This window comes from Microchirus variegatus (assembly GCF_963457635.1).
Source record: "Microchirus variegatus genome assembly, chromosome: 8".
Taxonomy (NCBI): domain Eukaryota; kingdom Metazoa; phylum Chordata; class Actinopteri; order Pleuronectiformes; family Soleidae; genus Microchirus; species Microchirus variegatus.
The window spans coordinates 22,192,953-22,212,893 of NC_139809.1; the positions used below are offsets into that span (position 1 = coordinate 22,192,953).

General features: G+C 41.4%; 1 protein-coding gene across 1 annotated transcript; it reads left to right on the forward strand.

Moving 5' to 3' along the window:
• Positions 1-2,370: 2,370 nt before the first annotated feature.
• cers3b (ceramide synthase 3b) lies at positions 2,371-7,741 on the forward strand (the record flags this gene model as incomplete). The annotated part of the gene is given in 11 exon segments (XM_083893533.1): positions 2,371-2,493; positions 2,496-2,548; positions 3,803-3,920; positions 4,688-4,806; positions 4,927-4,984; positions 5,309-5,359; positions 5,451-5,543; positions 6,280-6,408; positions 7,179-7,285; positions 7,369-7,522; positions 7,622-7,741. Coding segments are annotated over 11 exon segments (1,125 nt in total).
• Positions 7,742-19,941: the final 12,200 nt, after the last annotated feature.

Here is a 19,941-nt window from a genome sequence, read left to right on the forward strand (position 1 = left end):
CACCTTGCCCTCTGATATTTTGTTGCTCTCATCATCATATTACTCACTTCCTTCATGAAGACATGCTCAGACAATTTGGTAGTGAGAAGTTGTGTTGGTCACAAGTAAAACATTGAAGTGTACATCAGTACATCTTTATGGACCAGAACTTGAGCTGACTTTGGATAAATGTATGCAAACTAGAAAAGCGCTCCTGCTGGGGTCTCCCTCATTCTGCTGGGGGACTTCAACGTTCATGTGGGCAATGACAGTTAGACCTGGAGGGGTGTGATTGGGAGGAATGGCCCCCCGATCTGAACCCGAGTGGTGTTTTGTCGATCACGGATTGTCCATAAAGAACACCAGGTTCAAGCATAAGGGTGTCCATATGTGCACTTGGCACCAGGATACCCATGTGGCCAGAGGTGGTTAAAAAGCTCCTCGGTGGCAGGGCCCCAGAGGTGGATGAGATCTGCCCGGAGTTCCTTAAGGCTCTGGATGTTGTAGGACTGTCTCGGTTGACGCGTCTCTGCAGCATCACATGGACGTCGGGGACAGTGCCTCTGGATTGGCAGACCAGGGTGGTGGTCCCTCTTTTTGAGAAGGGGTGTCACACTCCTCAGCCTCCCGGGTAAGATCTTAAGAGGAATGGCCCCCCGATCTGAACCCGAGTGGTGTTTTGTCGATCACGGATTGTCCATAAAGAACACCAGGTTCAAGCATAAGGGTGTCCATATGTGCACTTGGCACCAGGATACCCATGTGGCCAGAGGTGGTTAAAAAGCTCCTCGGTGGCAGGGCCCCAGAGGTGGATGAGATCTGCCCGGAGTTCCTTAAGGCTCTGGATGTTGTAGGACTGTCTCGGTTGACGCGTCTCTGCAGCATCACATGGACGTCGGGGACAGTGCCTCTGGATTGGCAGACCAGGGTGGTGGTCCCTCTTTTTGAGAAGGGGTGTCACACTCCTCAGCCTCCCGGGTAAGATCTTTTTGGGGATCCTGGAGAGGAGAGTCTGTCGGATAGTGGAACCTCGGATCCAGGAGGGACAGGGTGGTTTTCATCCTGGTCGTGGAACGGTGGATCAGCTCTATACTCTTGGCAGGGTCCTGGAGGGTGCATGGGAGTTTTCCCAACCAGTCTACATGTGCTTTGTGGATTTGGAGAAGGCGCTCGTGTCCCGCAGGGACTCCTGAGCGGAAGGGGACTCCCTTAAGAGCCATTCGGTCCCTGTACAACCGGTGCCAGAGCTTGGTCCGCATTGCCGGCAGTAAGTCAGATCCGTTTCCGGTGGGAGTTGGACTCCACCGTCACCGATTCTGTCCATAACTTTTATGGACAGAATTTCTAGACGCAGCCAGGGCGTTGAGGGAGCCCGGTTTGGTGAGCTCAGGATTGGGTCTCGAGCTCAACTGGAGCGGTTCGCAGCTGGGTGTGAAGCGGCTTGGATGAGAATCGGCACCATGGTCCTCAACCGGATAAGGGTGGTGCTCTCTTCGGGTCGGGGATGAGATCCTGCCCCAAGTGGAGGAGTTTAAGTATCTCGGGGTCTTGTTCACGAGTGATGGAAAAATGGAGCGAGAGATCGACAGACGGATTGGTGCGGCGTCTGCAGTAATGCAGACTCAGGAGGAGGCTCAGAGTAGAACCGCTGCTCCTCTGCATTGAGAGAAGCCAGATGAGGTGGCTCGGGCACCTGGTTGGGATGTCTCCTGGACGCCTCCCTGGTGAGGTGTTCCTGGAGGAGGAGGCCCCGGGTAAGACCCAGGACTCGCAGGAGAGACTATGTCTTTCAGTTGGCCTGGGAACTTCTCGGGATTCCCCTTGAAGAGCTGGACGAAGTGGCTGGGGAGAGGGAAGTCTGGGATTCTCTGCTTAAGCTACTACCCCTGCGACCCGTCCTCGGATAAGTGGTAGAAGAAGGATGGATGGATGGAAGGCTAACAATTGTTATAGCAATACCAGTCAATAACCACGCTCCACATGGTATTTTGCTCACACAAACAGCAACATGTCTATGGTTAAAAATGAAACGGTAATATGTTTATGACTGATTTACTGTGAAACAAATATGACAGAAGTGCTATTAACTATAAAGCGGTGTCTGGATGATGGCAGCCATTTTGGAATCCCATGTCCAGGTTGGTGAGGTTGCTCTGAGTTTAGTGGGTTAGAGGTGAGCGGTGAAACAGTCCAAAACACTGACTCAAAAGCTTGTGGCCCACAAATGAAAGTTTAAATTGTGTTTGCACCAATGTTTTCAGTCAAGCCACTATTTCTATTCAACATGTTTCCTTAATTTCTGTTTATATTCCATGTTCATTTTATGAGAAGTGCAATCATTGTGTTCAGGATGACGGTGTGTCTGTGTATTTCATGTTTGTCAGCAGCAGCATGTTGAAGACACTGAATGAGTGGCTGTGGTGGGAGTGTCTCTGGCTGCCAGCAAACGTCTCCTGGTCTGATCTGGAGGACACAGAAGGTCGTGTCTACGCTAAAGCCTCTCAACTTCATGCTGCCCTGCCCTGCCCTGTGCCCTCTGCCTGCTTGTAGTCAGATATGTGTTTGAGAGGTGAGATTAAACTCCTCACTCAGGGAGTAAATATGCCTGTGAGTTTAGCAATTCAACCATGTGGTTTCAAAACTCTGGGATTATGTTGCACAAGTGTGTTTGAAGCAATGCTCAAAGCCAAATAACCACTTATGTTATACTGTAGGAGAATGGCTACAGAAGGCTATGCCAGATTACTTGATATATTGCATGATATACAGCTAGGGCTCTAATCAACCAAAGAACCTCTTGGTGGCTATTTTAATTTGAAAAGGTGCTTGGTACTTTTCTCCTAATGAAATTCACCATAAAAAAAAAAAAAGGGTCGACCTATCACAATTTTTGGTCGAGCCAGAGCGTGTCGACCAATTAGTCGACCAGTCGACATTGGATGATATTACATCCAGCCCTATTTTTATCACAGTCGACATTTATAATTATTAATTATTAAAAAAATCATCATTACATAACATTCAGATTAGATGTTTGTCCTGGAGTGAACATTTAAGATACCTTGAACTTAAACTTTATGAGCAGAAAACAACAAACAGCACTGTTATCAGTGAATTTAACATGTTTCCTCAATCTCTGATGACACATTATTGTCATTTGAAATATTCTTACATATATCTTTTAAAAGCGAAAAAAATACACAAATGTGAGGTAACACATCTTGAGTAATCACACATTATTATGGCTGAGCAATATAAGAATATTACAATATTGACATGGGTTAGGGTTAGGGCGTGTTGATTTTTAGGTATTGTTATCGTGATAAGGTATCTGTGATGGCTTTTCCTAGTTTTAAAACCTGTTGCATTGATAATCATAATATGTATTATATTGAATAAATTTGTCAAATACACAAAATATTATAAATTAATTAAAATTAAATTGTATCAATACAATATAGTGAAATTAAAAACGCATGGAATCAACATAATTCTCTTTGGAAAAAGTCACATAATAACTTAATTTTAAGCCTAATTTGTGCCGAATTTGACCATATTTTGTGTTTTTCCCATATTACCCAGACTTAAATTCAATTCAATTCAGTTTTATTTGTATGGCGCCAAATCATAACATACATTATCTCAAGGCACTGTACAACATCACAGAGAGCAGAGAAACCCAACAGTTCACGCAATGAGCAAACACTTGGCATCAGTGGAGAGAAAAAACTCCCTTTCAATGTTTACACAATGCATATATATATGTGCTGTTATTGAGTTATTTGCCCGAATGTACTATAATGTTGCTTTTGTGCTGGTGTAGGTTCCTGGCCACCCCGCTGGCTAATGTCTGGAAGGTCAAGGACAGGATACGTCTGTTATCAGAAATAAATCCTGTCCTAGAAAATTACTTCTGCAGCCAAGCACGGGTTCCATCACAGGTGTGTGGAAGGGGCTTCTAACACGAAATATATAGAAGAAAAAAATATCCTGATGTCGGTCAGTCTTCACATCAATCACCAAGATGGGAAAATGGGGCCAATGAGCATCTATTCTGGTCAAGAGGGGGCCGGCCTAGAGAACAAAAAATGGGAGAAAAAAACAACTGTTCACAATATTGCATCATGATATCACACGTATGCTTAATAATTCTATGTATGATGCAAAATTAATGTATTAATATCAAAAACAGACGTTTATTTTGAATTGCATAAATAATAGTGTGGACAACTGTAATTAAAATTCGTACCAGGAGACATTTCGGCCACTTCCATTCGTGGCTCGGGTCCTAACAAGCATATTTATATATGTAATTGAATGTTGTATATGATATATTTAATAAAGGGATAATTATGACCAAATTATTATTGCTGTTATAAAAAACATATATTATATTCTATCACCTCACTGGCAGCTGTGCCTCAGCTACACACTGTGTTTAAAAGACAGTGAGGTCGTGGGCCATGTTTTCATTATAACATGATATTAAGTGGGGGGCTGCATGTAATAGATTGGGGGGCCGCATGTGGCCCCCGGGCCACCAGTTTGAGACCCCTGATTTAGAGTGTCCATTTTGCCTAATCTCCACAAATCTGCATGTTTTTGGACTGCACACACACACACAGGGAGACGTATATGTACTGTGAATGAAGTGAATGTGTGTTTATCTGTAACTGTGTGTATGAAAGACTCTCCCCTTGTATCTCAGGCTGATGTGAGATCACTGTGTAAAAAGACAAGTTGGCCAGAGAGAAGAATTCAGGTCTGGTTCAGGAGGAGGAGGAACCAGGAGCGACCAGGGATACGAAAGAGGTTCTGTGAAGCCAGGTGTGTGTGTGTGTCTGTGTGTGTATGTGTGTGTGTGTGTGTGTGTGTCTGTATGAATAATTGCACAATAACTTAAGTGTGTGTAACTTATGTAATGTGACTGTTCTCATTTGTCAACAGTTGGCGGTGTGTATTTTATTTGTTGGCTTTTCTTGGGGGAATCCTTGCTCTTTATGATGTAAGTATAGTTTTGGCCTCCATTATTCTATGTTGTACCACAGGACCTGGTTTTATTACAGTGTTGTGTGAAACTCTCTTCCCTGTATATATTTGGGTGTATCACTAATTCCCCCTCCTTGTCTTGCTCTCTCTGTATCTCACGTCTGTCAGTGCTCCAGGGTTATTCTCATGCTCTGATAGACACATGGCGGACAAATACACATGAGCTCATTGAATAACATTCAGTTGTTCAAAAGTTGTTGTTTTTTTATTGTTAGTCGGCTCCCTTCCAACTTTTCTCCTCACATTCCTTTCTCTCGCTCTCTGTTTTCTCTGGCTATAGAAACCTTGGTTGTATAATCTGAAGGAGGTTTGGGCAGGCTTCCCTAAACAGGTAGGTGTTTTAGGGCAAACCCACACGGTTGTTATGCATAATACAGTATTTTAGTCTAATTCATATATATATGTGTGTTTCATCCATACAGTCAATGCTGCCATCTCAGTACTGGTATTACCTCTTGGAAATGGGCTTCTACATTTCTCTGCTCCTTAGCCTCACGTTTGATGTCAAACGGAAAGTAAGTGCACACATTTGAGAAAAGTTGAACTGAACAGCTGAAAATGTTTACTTTAAATTTACTTTAAATTTTGTGATGAATATAGAATATATAATGAATATAGAACACACTTGTTTGGCCCGTTTTACTCCTAATAAATCATCACTTCAAATCAATATCCTCCCTTCCCAAAATATGTACATGTTACTTCCTTGTTGTGATAATCCTTATTGACTCTTTGCCTAACCCTTACCCTACCACCCATTGTAAGATAACAAGGAATTATAAGAATCCTGCACCACCCAGCTGATAATATTATACCAAGAAGTGTCTACGCCTGAGAGACGGAGCAGAGCTTGCTGATGATCCTTAAAGTGCACCTTCATGAAAACAGATTCAAGAGCCAGGAGGAGCAACCTAATATAGAAACAATTTCATGCACGAATGGAATATCTGAGAAGAATATTTTTCAAAGCAACACTTTAAGACAACATCTGTGCATTTTAAAGATTGCAAAAATTGCTGGTTTACTGACTCACCACATATCCATCCATCCATTATCTACCACTTTATCCTCCTGTGGAGGGTCGAGGGGGGTTAGCTGACACCTATATATATATTTCACCTATAAATTATTTATTTAAAATAGCTTTGCAACTAGTACAATACTTGTAGTTGCCTTCGCAGTATAAAAGGCTGGAGTGGAGTGAGAGTATCTTGTCATACGCACTTTTGCCTATCATATTTTCATGTGTAGGACTTCAAAGAGCAGGTGGTTCATCATGTGGCCACGCTGACTCTCCTGAGTTTCTCCTGGATTGCAAACTACATCCGTTTTGGGACCATTGTGATGGCACTTCATGACTCTGCTGACATTCTGCTGGAGGTCAGTGCTGTTGTTATGTCACTAACTTCAAGCGCCATTCTGTATTGTCACATGAACACAGAATAACAGTTTTTCTTACACAGAACAAATGTTTTCTTCTTACCTCTTCGAGAAAAGAAAAGCAACAGCTTGCACACTTAAAATGTTAGTAACGACTATGATTAAGTTCTACATTTAGCTTAAGTTGTTCCAACCAGATGACTTAATTTTTATTTGGCAGCTAAGGATTCTAAAGAGGAACATTTACCTTTTCTTTATTTGAATTCCTGAGGTAAATGCTCAGAATGCTCAAAACTTCAGGCTGAGATTTTTTGACCAATTCACATTGTAGTGTTTTGTTACATATGTTACCACCTCCTGTTACCGTCTCAATCTTTGTTTTTAAAGGTTGTGTTGCTCTGTATAACCTTTGTATATATTCATCTTTCCCATTCTTTATTTGTCAGGATAGAACATTATACATGGAGACCAATGAACATAAGCCTCCTTCCTTTCTTAAAACCAGAATCTGTTTTTCCAAGTTTTACTTTCAAAAGCAAACAAGCAGGTAATATACAATTCAATCCTTATATTAAACACTTCTTTATCGCATCATAGAAATTCTGCTAAAGTCACCAATGCAGAAACATGATGTCCCAACTTATTACCATACTAAAATATTAACATTATGTGGAGAAAACAAAACATGAATACTATCAACAAGCTAATATAAAAACTTCCAATTCAATAAATGTTTCATTAATTATTTATTTCTTTTTTCTCTCTCACAGGGTGCAAAAGTATTCAACTATGCTAAGTGGCAGCGGACTGCTAATACCATGTTTGTCGTGTTTACAGTTATATTTATGGTGACTCGACTTGTCATTTTTCCTTTCTGGTAAGTGTGAAATGAAAGCAAGATGCATGATTATCATTACAGTGAAAAAGGCAACAACTCAGTATGTGCATATCAAACCTTAGGCTAATCCACTGCGCATGGGTGTATCCAGTGGAGTGGTTTCCTCCCTTCTTTGGCTACTACTTCTTCAATGTCATGCTGGTGGTTCTCCAGATGCTGCACCTCTACTGGGCTGTTCTCATTTCACGAATGGTTTACAAGTTCATCTTCACCAAGGTGTGTTCACATGTGTTTCTGTATGAGGGCAGATGTCTTATTTATGCACTTTATGGTTCATCTTCATGTCCTTCTCTGCAACTCTTCCCCATCCTGCAGCTGTTAGGCGACGACAGGAGTGATGAAGAGGAGAATGACAGTGACTCTGCAAAAGAAAGAAACCACAAACTTAGTCACATGAAGAGCCCTGGAGCCAGAGACCGAGCCAGTGGTCACTGACACAGAGAGAGAGATTTTTATTTATTTACATTTTTCTACATGGAAAAACATTCATTCAAAAAAGCTTCACATCTAAAAGATTAATAAAAAAAAAACAACAAGTCATTGTTTTTGAGACTACAGATGACATCATTAAAACACCATTGATTTTTAAAAGTATCTAAATCTTTTGTCATTTTATAAAAAGCAAACTCTAGCCGTAGTCTTGCTCTAATGTTGCAGGCAAACACTGCATTAACCTCCTGGCCTTCCTTGTTTTCGAACCTGTTTTTCCTGGTAACATAAACGGCGAGCTTTGCTTCACCTAAGATAAAGTTTAAAAGACATTTGACTTTGTTTGTTCTGTTAAAATCAACACCAATAATAAAAACAGACAGAGAAAACGTTTCATTAAAAAGACTTAAAACATGAGTCAGTAGGTTAAAAAGAACAGTGAGCCTGCAACATTCAGTAAAAATATGCAAAACCGTTTCTTTTAAAACACAGAAAGGACACTTGTATGCAACAGTCGGGTTAAACACAGTGATGAACGCATTGGAGGCTATAGCACCATGTAAAATCCTCTACTGGAGGTCATCAGTCCTTTTTTTGAGCAGAGGTTTATACAAACTTTTACACTGTCTGCCACAAAGCTTGTTCTTGTGGATGGCCTTTACACAGTTGATGTAGCGGTTCCTTTGTCCGCTTTCTGGAGGCTCAGTCTCTCTGGGTTGTGTGGAGTCAGTAGGAGGCCACTCAGCTCACCAACATCAGGGCAGAGGTCGAGGTCAGGGACACAGTCCAGCTTGTCCGGCACAGGGGACCCTCTACTGTACTCCACGATGAGGCTCTTCTCTTTTCCAGAGAGCCTCGGCCTACAGAGCTCCAGAACCCTCTGTGTCATCCTATTAGAGTGGAGATTTCATAAAAACGCCAAAGCTTAAGTGTTGTTTATGTTAGGTCCTGCTGTTTTGATGAGCCCCTCCAAGCACACAGTCTTTGATTTTTTTAGGGCTGCCGTCAGTCCAGGAGTGGCATCAGTGCAGACGTCCAGCCTCGCTCCGTGGATCAGCAGTTCCTTCAACAGCCAGTGCAGAGACTTACACTTTTTCCTTTTGCAGGTAAAAAGTGCCCAAAGTGTTAAAGAACACCCTGATAAAATGGAGGTAAAACCCTTACATTTAAAAATTTGGAATCAGTTCAAAACAGAGCAGCATCCAGCCCTAGATTATTGACATGTCTGAGAATGCAGCTCGCCGCTCCTCTCCAAAATAAATCTGTTGGACCTGTTAAAAACCTTTGAATGAACTGGAGCCTGAAGGTGGCTGTTCTACTGACCAGGTGGATGAGGCCCTGTCCCCCCTCCTCTCTGGGTAAAAACAGCACCGCCTGTGGGACCCAATGAAAACCATTCCAGTAAAAATGTTTCATTTTGGCCTGAGTTTGAGCTAAAAAACCGGGGGGAGGGTCCACACATTTAAGGCGGTGCAATAAAAGGAAAGCCACCATATTATTTAAAACCAAAACCCGGCCTGGATAGGACATCTGAGGGAGCAGCCATTTCCATTTGGCTAGTTTTCCCTCAACCTTTTCTGTGGCACCATCCCAGTTCTTCCTGACCACAGCGTCATTACCCAGAAACACACCAAGGTATTTTAGGCCAGCTGTTCTCCAGCTCAGATTTTGGGGCAGAACTGGAGGGGTTCGTATTTTTTGTAGGAGGGGTTCGAGGGAGAGTGTGTAGAGCATGCCAGAGAGTGCACAGCGCACACAGACTACCATTTATCTTTAGCAAACTCTCAGTGTACAGCACCCTGATCTTAGCAATGAAGCCAGCGCTGAACACAAACTTTCTCATGGTTTTCCACAGGAAGTCATGTTCAACACGGTCAAACGCCTTTTCTTGATCTAGTGAAATTAGACCAGTGTTTAAGCCTAATGAACTGACTTCCAAAGACTTCCAAAACATTGCAAATTATAAAGATGTTATAGACCTGCCAGGTACACAGTATGTCTGGTCCCGGTGGATGACCTGCTCCATAGCCCTTCCCAGCCTGTTAGCCAAAGTCTTGGACAGACATTTATAGTCGGTGCAAAGCAGAGACACAGGGCGCCAGTTTTTTATGTCCTGCAAATTCCCTTTTTTGGGCAGGAGAGTGATCACCACCCTTCGGCAGGACACTGGCAGAGAACCCATGACCATGCTTTCGTTAAAAACATCTAAATGATCCGGAGCAAGAACAGTCCAAAATGTCTTAAAAAACTCAATGCCCTGCAGAGCGGCGTGAAGCTCATCCATCTGCAGGGGTGCCTCCAGCTGAGAGTTCATCTCTTCAGACACCTGGGGCAGCTCACTGCAGAAGCTGTTGAACAGTTGTTTGTTCTCTTCAAGTTCAGAGGCGTAAAGGGAAGAATAAAATTGGACTGCTCTTTCCCGAATCTGGCCAGGTTCAGTCAGCTCCTGCCCTGTGTCTGAAAGCACAGAGTGGGTCACATTTTTCTGTCCAAGCTTTTTCTCCAGGCCGAAGAAGACGCTAGAAGGAGCATCCAACTCGGTGATGTTTTGAACCCGGGACCTGATTAGTGCACTGTGTACTTTTGTGTCCAGCAGGTTGGCTAAAGCCACTTTTTTGGATTTGAGGACCTCAATATGTCCTTGATTTCCTGTGGAATCACTCAATGATTCAAGTTCCACAATGTTTATCTCCAGATCTTTAATAGATCTGGTGATGTCTCTGGTGACATTGTGGGAAATAGATAGTTTTTCTATTCCCGTGGGGGGTTTAGTGTAAGGCTTTCTGATGTTGTTAAAGATAACAATTAACCAAAAGTCAAGCTGTGAACAAACAATGGATTGTAAAAGCAGGGGTCGCCATGAGGGGCACAGGATGACATGTGTGGGTCATAAAGAAAGTGGGTTGTCTTGTTGTAACTTGCTTTGATGTGACTGTATATATGTTTGAGCTCTCTGAAGCAACTTCAGAGAACATTTAGACCAGCTTCGGTGACAGATTCTCTCCTTCATGCATGAAGTAAAGACACGATTTAACCAACACCGATGACTCCAATGAAATTTCTTTCACATTTTGGCGACGAGGATGGGATGGACGTTCTACTGCTCAGGGCCTGAGTTCTGACTGAAGGTTAATACCGGTAAGGAAATTTCCGCTCCACCAAGGAGGACAGGAATTCCGCCTGAAGTTAGGATCGGGTGCTGACCAGCGGACGCTCCATCTATTTAAAAGTGAGTACGGTGTTTTTTAAATCTTGTTAAAACCTAGGTGGGCAGTCGTAATTCCTTTGTGGTAGCTGTCCGGATGTTCTATAATTCCTTTGTGGTATGAATGTCGATATATTCTATAATTCCTTTGTGGTATGAATATTTGGTCTGGTGTAATTCCTTTGTGGTAATCGGGACCGTCTCATGTAATTCCTTTGTGGTATTGAGACTAGCTTAAGCTTTGAGAAAAAAAAAAAAAAAAAAAAAAAAGGATCCAGATAAAAATAATAAGAAAAATAAAAAAAATAAAAAAAAAGAAAAGAAAAAGAAAAACGTTTGAACTGCAATAGTAGTTGCATGATTATAAAAATTCCCCACTATAATAAAATGGGCGTGTGAATGTAATAATAAATATAAACTTTGTGACAACTTATTCAGTGTCTTAATATCCTCTGTGGATATTACGAGGGTGCGTTGCTCGGAACGAATGTGTCGTACAAACCATCTGGCTGAAAAAGTTATCCAAAGTTAGTGTATGTTTGATAAGATCCAACCATATTCGTATGGAAAGATCAGGGTGTGTGAAAACAGTTTGAGTGAAAAATAAGCCCATTGAAAGTGAAAAGCACATCCGTTCAAGTGAAATAATAGACAACATGGGGAACAAAACGGGAAAACTCAAGTCAGTCTCTGATCCTCTTATGGGTCCTTCTAAATTGATGGCAGAGAAATGGGGTAAAAGTGTTGTTGATGATGTTCCACTTTGGCACCACTTAACTGAGGAAGTATTTCCTATAATAGGCACATTAAGTACTGATTGTTTGAAAAGGTGTAGAGTGTTGTTAGAAGAAAGGAAGGGTCAGAAAGTAAGGAAGAAGATAGATTGGCAAGCGTTTGAGAAATGGGAAAGAGAAGCTGCTTTGAAAGAAGCAAAATCTGTTGCAGGATTAATGTTAAGTCAGGAGAAGGAAGAAGAAGGTGATAAAAAGAAGGAAAAACAGAAACGTAGGGCTAGAGAATTGAATTTGCCTCCTCCATATGTCGCACCCCTGTCTGCACCCCCTCCCCCTTCAGAGACACAAACAGCAGGACGATCACCAACAGATAAACATGCCCAAAAGGACTCTGAATGGAAGGAGGAGGAGAAGCCAGAGCTGTACCCTGATTTGTCAACTCTTCCAACACCTACGAGTAAAAACAAACAGACTAAGGTTCACCACCAAAAGGTCTCTCTGTGCAGTTTCCGGGGCTACAGGGAGCGCGACCATGACTGGAGACAGTGGAGGCAGGTCAGAGCATTCAACACATAGACACACACACACGAGTAGCCACTACTGAGGATAGTGATAAACCAGTTGTCACATATCAACAATATGTACACTTAACACGAGACTCTACAACACCCCCTACATTGATCTTAAATGTACATGGTATTAATGTGACATTCCTTGTAGACTCAGGAGCACAGGTCTCTGTAATCCAATCTAAATTACTCCCTGAGATACCCAAAACAAGTAAATTCCTAAAGACAATAGGAGCTTCAGGGGTTCCAGGTTTTGAGCCATTGTCTGAGCCACTGACTGTAAATTTTGGAGATTACAGAGGTGAACATCAATTCCTTATCTCTGATGTATGTCCTGTTAATTTGTTAGCACGCGACCTGATGTGTGTTCTAGGCATTGATGTACATTGTAATTCTACCGGAATCAAAGTAACATGTGCTACAGCTGGTCTATATCCTGTGTGTATTCCTGGAAGTGATTATCAATATTCTTGGGACCTTCTAAATTTTAGGGATATAGATAAACTGTTGTCCATGATACCACAAATTACAGAGATACCTGAGCAGTTGCAGTGTGTTTCACATTTCTCACAAAAAACTAAAGATTACACTTATGAGGATACCTGGAATATGGTAGAGGATAATGATGTAATAGGTATAGATACAGTCTTTGTGGGTTTAGAGTTTACAGCTGCATCAGTAAATCTGTCTGAATCTCAATTTACCTTGTTTACAATACCTGGGTCTGTCCCTCACATTCCACTGACAAAAAAATCAGATGTTGCATGGACAGAAATGGGACCTTGGGTTAAGGCAGCTTTACAGGTGTCAGACTGGCAACCCATTTCAAATGGTAGTTGTTACTCCCCATCAATGGAAATCACATCTTATCCTATAAACATTAAAGTAGCAGTTAATCGAAAGATTCACACATACACACATGGGGTTACACTGATGACATTAACTACTGAAGAGGAAGCATTGCTTTCAACAGTACCTGACAAATTATGGGCTAAAAGTAAATTTGATTTTGGAAATATAAAAGGTGCAATTCCTGTTACTGTTCAACCAAAATCTGTTTTCAGACCATGCAAAAGACAATATCCACTAAGTCCAGAATCTGTCGAAGGCATAGATCCTGTCATTCAGTCGCTCATAAAACAAGGTGCCAATGTGGAATGTCCTCATTCACCATGTAACTCCCCCATCCTGCCTGTAAAAAAACCAAATGGGGGGTGGAGACCAGTTCAGGATTTAAGAGCCATTAATGATGCTGTACAACACCCAGCCCCAACTGTGCCAAATGTTACAACACTAATGTCACAGGTTCCATCGGATTCTTGTTGGTTTTCTGTAATAGACTTGGCTAATGCATATTTCAGTATCCCTGTTCACCCTGAGTCACAGTTCTGGTTTGCTTTTACTTTCAATGGTAAACGATATACTTGGACGCGAATGCCACAGGGTTTTTCCTCTAGTCCTACTTTGTTTGCAATGACTGTAGCAGAAAACCTGTCGCATTGGCAACCACCATGTGGAAGTACACTTGTACAGTATGTTGATGACCTCCTTGTGTGTTCACCCACAAAGGAGGATTGTAGACAGGACACAGTGTCTCTACTTTGTTTTTTGGCAGAAAATGGTCATAAGGTGTCAAAAGACAAGCTGCAGCTTATCTCACAATCAGTGAGGTATCTAGGCCATATAATCACTCCGGAAGGTCGTAAATTGGGTCCTGAACGCATTCAAGCAATCTTGGATGTTCCAAAACCACGAACAAAAAAACAGATGATGACCTTTTTGGGCTTATCAGGTTATTGTCGTCCATGGATTAGAAATTTTGCGGAGATCTCCCAACCCATGTATGACATCACACATGGGGGAAAACATTTGGCCATGACTGACTTGTTGACTTGGACTACTGAGGCAGAGACAGCTTTTACTGACTTGAAACAAGCTTTATCTACCTCACCTTGTTTAGGACTTCCAGACCCGACCAAATCCTTTAATCTCTTTGTTTCTGAATGTAATGGATTTATGGCAGCAGTTCTCACCCAGTCCCATGGTGACAAACAACGACCAATTGGGTACTATTCAAAGCACCTCTCCACTACAGAAAGAGCAATGGTAACATGTCTTAGGGCTGTAGCTGCCGCTACAGAAGCAGTTTTGGCCACAGCTGACATTGTGGCTATGTGTCCTTTGACTGTTCATGTTCCACATGCTGTTCATTCTCTAATCCTACAGGCTAAAACAGCTCATTTGACTCCAGCACGACTTCTGCATTGGCAGAATGTCTTACTAACTATGTCACATGTCGTTTTGAAACGATGTACTGTTCTTAACCCTGCAACTCTGCTTCCTACAGCTGAAGATGGAGAACCACATTCTTGTTTAGAAGTGGTTGACATTGTATCAAAACCACGGGATGCATTGTTTGATACACCGCTGTCTAACGCTGATTCTGTTTTCTTTGTAGATGGTTGTGCCATGAGAAAGCCAGCTGATGGTTCATCTTGTGTTTCCTATGCTGTATGTAGTGAACAAGTCATCATTGAAAGTGCCAGACTGCCTAATAACCTGTCTGCTCAGGCAGCAGAGTTATTTGCATTAACCCGTGCTTTCATTCTAGGAGCAGGACAGAATATTACAGTATACACGGATTCACAATATGCTTTCAATGTATGCCATAACTTTCACACCCTGTGGAAAAACCGTGGTTTCTTCACTTCAACAGGAAAACCTATTGCTCACAGACCACTAATCATTAATCTCTTGTCTGCATTACTCCTCCCTGTTTCTGTAGCAGTATGCAAATGTAGAGCCCACACTGGTTCTAACGACCCAGTGTCACAGGGAAATGCAAAAGCGGATGCAGCTGCTAAAGAAGCTGCTCTTGCTCCTGCATCCCCAATTTTGCAAATGCCCCTAACTGTCCAGGATGATCTTTTTTCCCTCAATGATGTCTCTTTGCTTCAAACAGGAGCTGATGCTGGGGAGAAAGCATTCTGGAAGAAAAAAGGGTGCAAAAAACTCCCATCTGAAGTCTGGGTAGACATAAACGGTCTTCCAGTTCTTCCAAAATCTATATTCCCTTTTTTGGCTAAATTGACTCATGGTCCTGACCATGCGTCAAAAGGAGGGATGTTAGATATTGTAAATAGACTATGGTATGCGCCAGGGTTTTCAACATTTGCTGAAAACTTTTGTAAAAAATGTTTGATTTGTGCTACAAATAATGTTGGCAGAGGTGTGCAAATGTCTGTATCAGCACATCCAAAACCTGAAGGGCCTTTTGAACATTTGATGATGGACTTTATTGAGCTCACTCCATGCAAGGGGTACAAGTATTGCCTTGTAATTGTTGACATGTTTTCAAAATGGATTGAATGTTTCCCATGTAGGCATGCAACGGCTGTTTCCGTGGCAAAATCACTCTTAAAGGAAATAATACCACGTTGGGGTTTGCCTTCCAAATTGACTAGTGACAATGGTTCTCATTTTGTGAATAGTGTCATTCAAAGTCTATCAGAAAGCCTTCAGATAAACTTAAAAACACATTGTGCTTATCATCCAGCCAGTGGAGGTGCGGTAGAAAGAGCTAATCAGACCTTGAAGACAAAATTAACTAAATTAATGGCTGAAACACAGTTGCCATGGGTTGAGGTTCTACCCCTTGCTCTCATGTTCATGAGAGGGCGTCCACATAAGACAACTGGATTATCTCCTTATGAGATTCTTACTGGGCGTCCTATGCGGATGACAAATACTCCTTACCCTCAAAACAGGCTTACTCTGTTAGGAATGGATGATGACATGTTAAGATATTGTTGTGCACTTAACCATGTTCTCAAGCTTATCTTTCCGAAGGTGAAAGCAGCCCTTCCTGATCCTGCAGTAGCTGAACTACATAACATCCGGCCTGGAGACTGGATAGTGGTTAAGGATCTCAGAAGGAAGAGCTGGCATCAACCCCGGTGGTTAGGACCATTCCAGGTGCTGCTGACAACTCCAACTGCTGTCCGAATAGCTGAGAGGGATACCTGGATCCATGGAGCCCATTGCAAACCCTTCCCCGGAGATGCCTCATCCAACAGAGCAACAACAAATTAACCGAGGAGTATGCTGCAAAGCCTTGTTTGCAGTTTTCTCCATTGCGGTTATTACCACAATCCTTGGAGTCCAAGGGCCTGTCATTTATACTGATACTTTGACACCTATTCCTCCTCCGAGAAATGAAGACAGACTGTCAACATTAAGAAAGCACAAAGACACTGAGGGCAGAAGCGGCATGGGTGTGTCACCAATGCAAAATCAGGACATAGATAAAAAACTCACGACCATAGAGAAACTCATCCGAAAAAAGAGACAACTTTTTGAACAGACTGATTGGAAACCATGGAATTTCAATGCAAATGAATTACTGGATAATTCTAACCAAAAAAATAGTTGGTATTCTTTCATCGGATGGATAAAAAATAAGGTGTATGGCTCAAACACTACAGTACTAATTGTTCAGAGTCCTCCAGCAAACTGGCATTCTTTGTTCCAGCTGGAGGTAAAACACTGTCCTTGTTTAGATCCTGTCATTAGTTTAGTACAATATTATGCTGATTGTCCCCACATGGACAATACAAGTCGGGAAGTGTGTAAATTTTCTCACCATGGATGGTATACAGCGACGAAAAATCTCTATAACCATACGACATATCAAGCGAAAATGTATCTATCTTGTGTAGATTGGTTTTGTGATAACATGTTTCCACAACCTTTCCCTTCAAATTCCACGCATGCAGAACCAACTGAAATTCCTAACAAGAGCACACGTCTTTCACATTCTATTTGTTTATGTTCAAATGGTACAGGTCAGTTCATGGGAGTTTCACATTGTTCAAACCCTGTCATTAGTTTTAAAAAGAAACATCAATTTAAATCTGGTCCCATTAAAATAACATTTAGAAATAAAGAAACTGTGATAGTTAATGGATCGCTTCATGCTCCTGCATATAAAGGTATACCTCCTATAGGAAATTTTTATTGGCTTTGTGGAAATGAGGCATTTTTGTTTTTACCACCAGATTGGTCTGGGTGTTGTTATTTTGTTAATTTGACTATTGCTAATTTAGCAATACTCCCAATAACTCTAAATCAAAATTCAAACCCTATGCACGTTCATAAAAGAGAAATGGCACAGTTTTCCACCCTTTCATCATATCATTGGCGTATTTCATTGGGAGAAAAATGGGGCATCGGATTACTGCCTTGGTATGGTGTCACGTTTCTAGCTGATCATATTGATAATATTACATATTCAATGTCTGGTTTTGCTAATGAAACTATAAAAGGTTTCCAATATTTAGCTGCAAATGACAAATCCCATAGGTTAACTCTGTTAAAACACGAAATGGCGCTTGATTATATTCTGGCAAAAACTGGAGGTCTTTGTCTGACTTTAAATTTAACAGGTGACTCGTGTGTTACAGTAATCCCTGATAACTCAGATAATATTACTAGTGTGATTACAGCATTGGAGAAGATCCGTGACTCATTTGGTCCTTCTGAATCAGCAGGTTTTAGTTTTAACAAATGGTTAACTGAGCTATTTGGTCCATGGGGTGCAATGATTGTTCATGTGTGTATTCCTGTGGTAATTATGTTTGGTATAACCCTTTGCTGTTGTACTTGTGCACTCACTTGTATGCGAGCTTTTGTATACAGGTGGATAGGGGGAGTATTGGGAGGTGACAGAACACCATTGTATGTAAAAGTATCTTGTGAACCAAGTAAGGATTGCGAATCAAATTTGTGTCATGACATGTCAGAATGGGCCCCAGGGAACCCATATAGTGAAAGTGATTCAGATGAAGAAATGGTATGAATAGAATTGTTTTTTTTTGTTTTTATTTTCTTTTCTTTTATGTTTTGTTTTGTTTTTTATTGTTGTTATTTTTTTTCTTCTTCCTTTGTTATATTCTGAAAATCCAAATTTAACCTAGACTCACATGTTTGCAGAGTATAGTCATAGTAAAGAGTTAGTTGATAAAACTATGTGATTTCCCAAATAAATTGAGTTGACACTTGGTGTCAAAAGAGAGGAATGTGGGAAATAGATAGTTTTTCTATTCCCGTGGGGGGTTTAGTGTAAGGCTTTCTGATGTTGTTAAAGATAACAATTAACCAAAAGTCAAGCTGTGAACAAACAATGGATTGTAAAAGCAGGGGTCGCCATGAGGGGCACAGGATGACATGTGTGGGTCATAAAGAAAGTGGGTTGTCTTGTTGTAACTTGCTTTGATGTGACTGTATATATGTTTGAGCTCTCTGAAGCAACTTCAGAGAACATTTAGACCAGCTTCGGTGACAGATTCTCTCCTTCATGCATGAAGTAAAGACACGATTTAACCAACACCGATGACTCCAATGAAATTTCTTTCACAACATTGAGAGTATGCTGATGACGGAGAAGTTTAATCTCTGTTTTTCCGCAGTCCCACCACTGTCTAAGACAATTAAAATCAAAGAAATTATACCTTCTCTGTGATGGGACCACTAGTACTGTCTGGAGTCTGTATGCGTCCTTCTCCACACGTCCACCAGTCTGTGAGCGTGAACGAGCTGCCTCAGAGCGTGTTGAGAAGCTGGAAGCTTAAAAACGCCATATAGATATATTGAAATAATACATTTTGAAAACATACTTTTGTCATTATCGCCATCAAGATGTTTTCTGACTTTGCGTACAAGTTTTCATTAATCTGTAAACTTCCTGTTCTATAAAAGCAGACTCCCCTCTGTTTTTCATCTGGAATCTGAGTCACAGAACATTTCCAGATCAGGGAAGTATTCGTTTATGTTAGGCCCTCTAATAATTTTAGCTGAGTAGATCTTCTTCTGACTGCGGCTTAGTTTCAGCAGTGCTGCATCACTGCTGTCAGACATAATCAACTTCACTGTCACTGTTCGTTTGTTTCTGATCACTCACTCTGCTGCTCTTTCTTTTACCACACATATTATTTACTTTTGCTTTTCTTTTAGTTGTAGTTGGTTTAGACATCACTGCCTCTTCTACCATCACCACATATGTTTGATTTTTAGGTTCACTTTCTTTATATAACTGTTCTTCACTTTTATTTAACTGTTCTTCACTTTTTTTGTTATCATATAATATTCTTTAGGTAACCAATAGGGCTGCTACGATGAATTATTCGAGTTTAGAGAGGTTTTTTGTCTTTCATTCTGTTCCGTTTCTATTACTCCTTAAACCATACAGAATGGACGATTAAAGCAGATCTTGCTTACTTGTGTACTTTATTTGTACATTCAACCTTAACTGTACGTTCAGGTCTAACCAGCCTCATTACTTCACTATATGTGTGTCACCTCATACGATCTGTGGCTCACAGGTTTAACCACCTGTGCCGTTCTCCAGACTTTCTGTGAAACAAAGGGCTGAACTCTTACACTGTCACTTCCTTGAAAGAGTCCATATCCTTTTTTCCGTGTTGTTCTGCGGCCACCCTGCCAGAATCATCTCTCTCACTCTCCAGGTTACTTACGTACTTACGTAAATTCTGAGGTGTGGTGAAACTATGGTGGATGGACTGTGAATGGGCAAGAGATGGCAGACGGAAGTGAGATGGGGATTGAGTTTGATGGCAGGAGAAATGAGGAATGGAGCACTATGGAATAAAACAGTAGTAGATGTAAACGAAAAAAACAGGA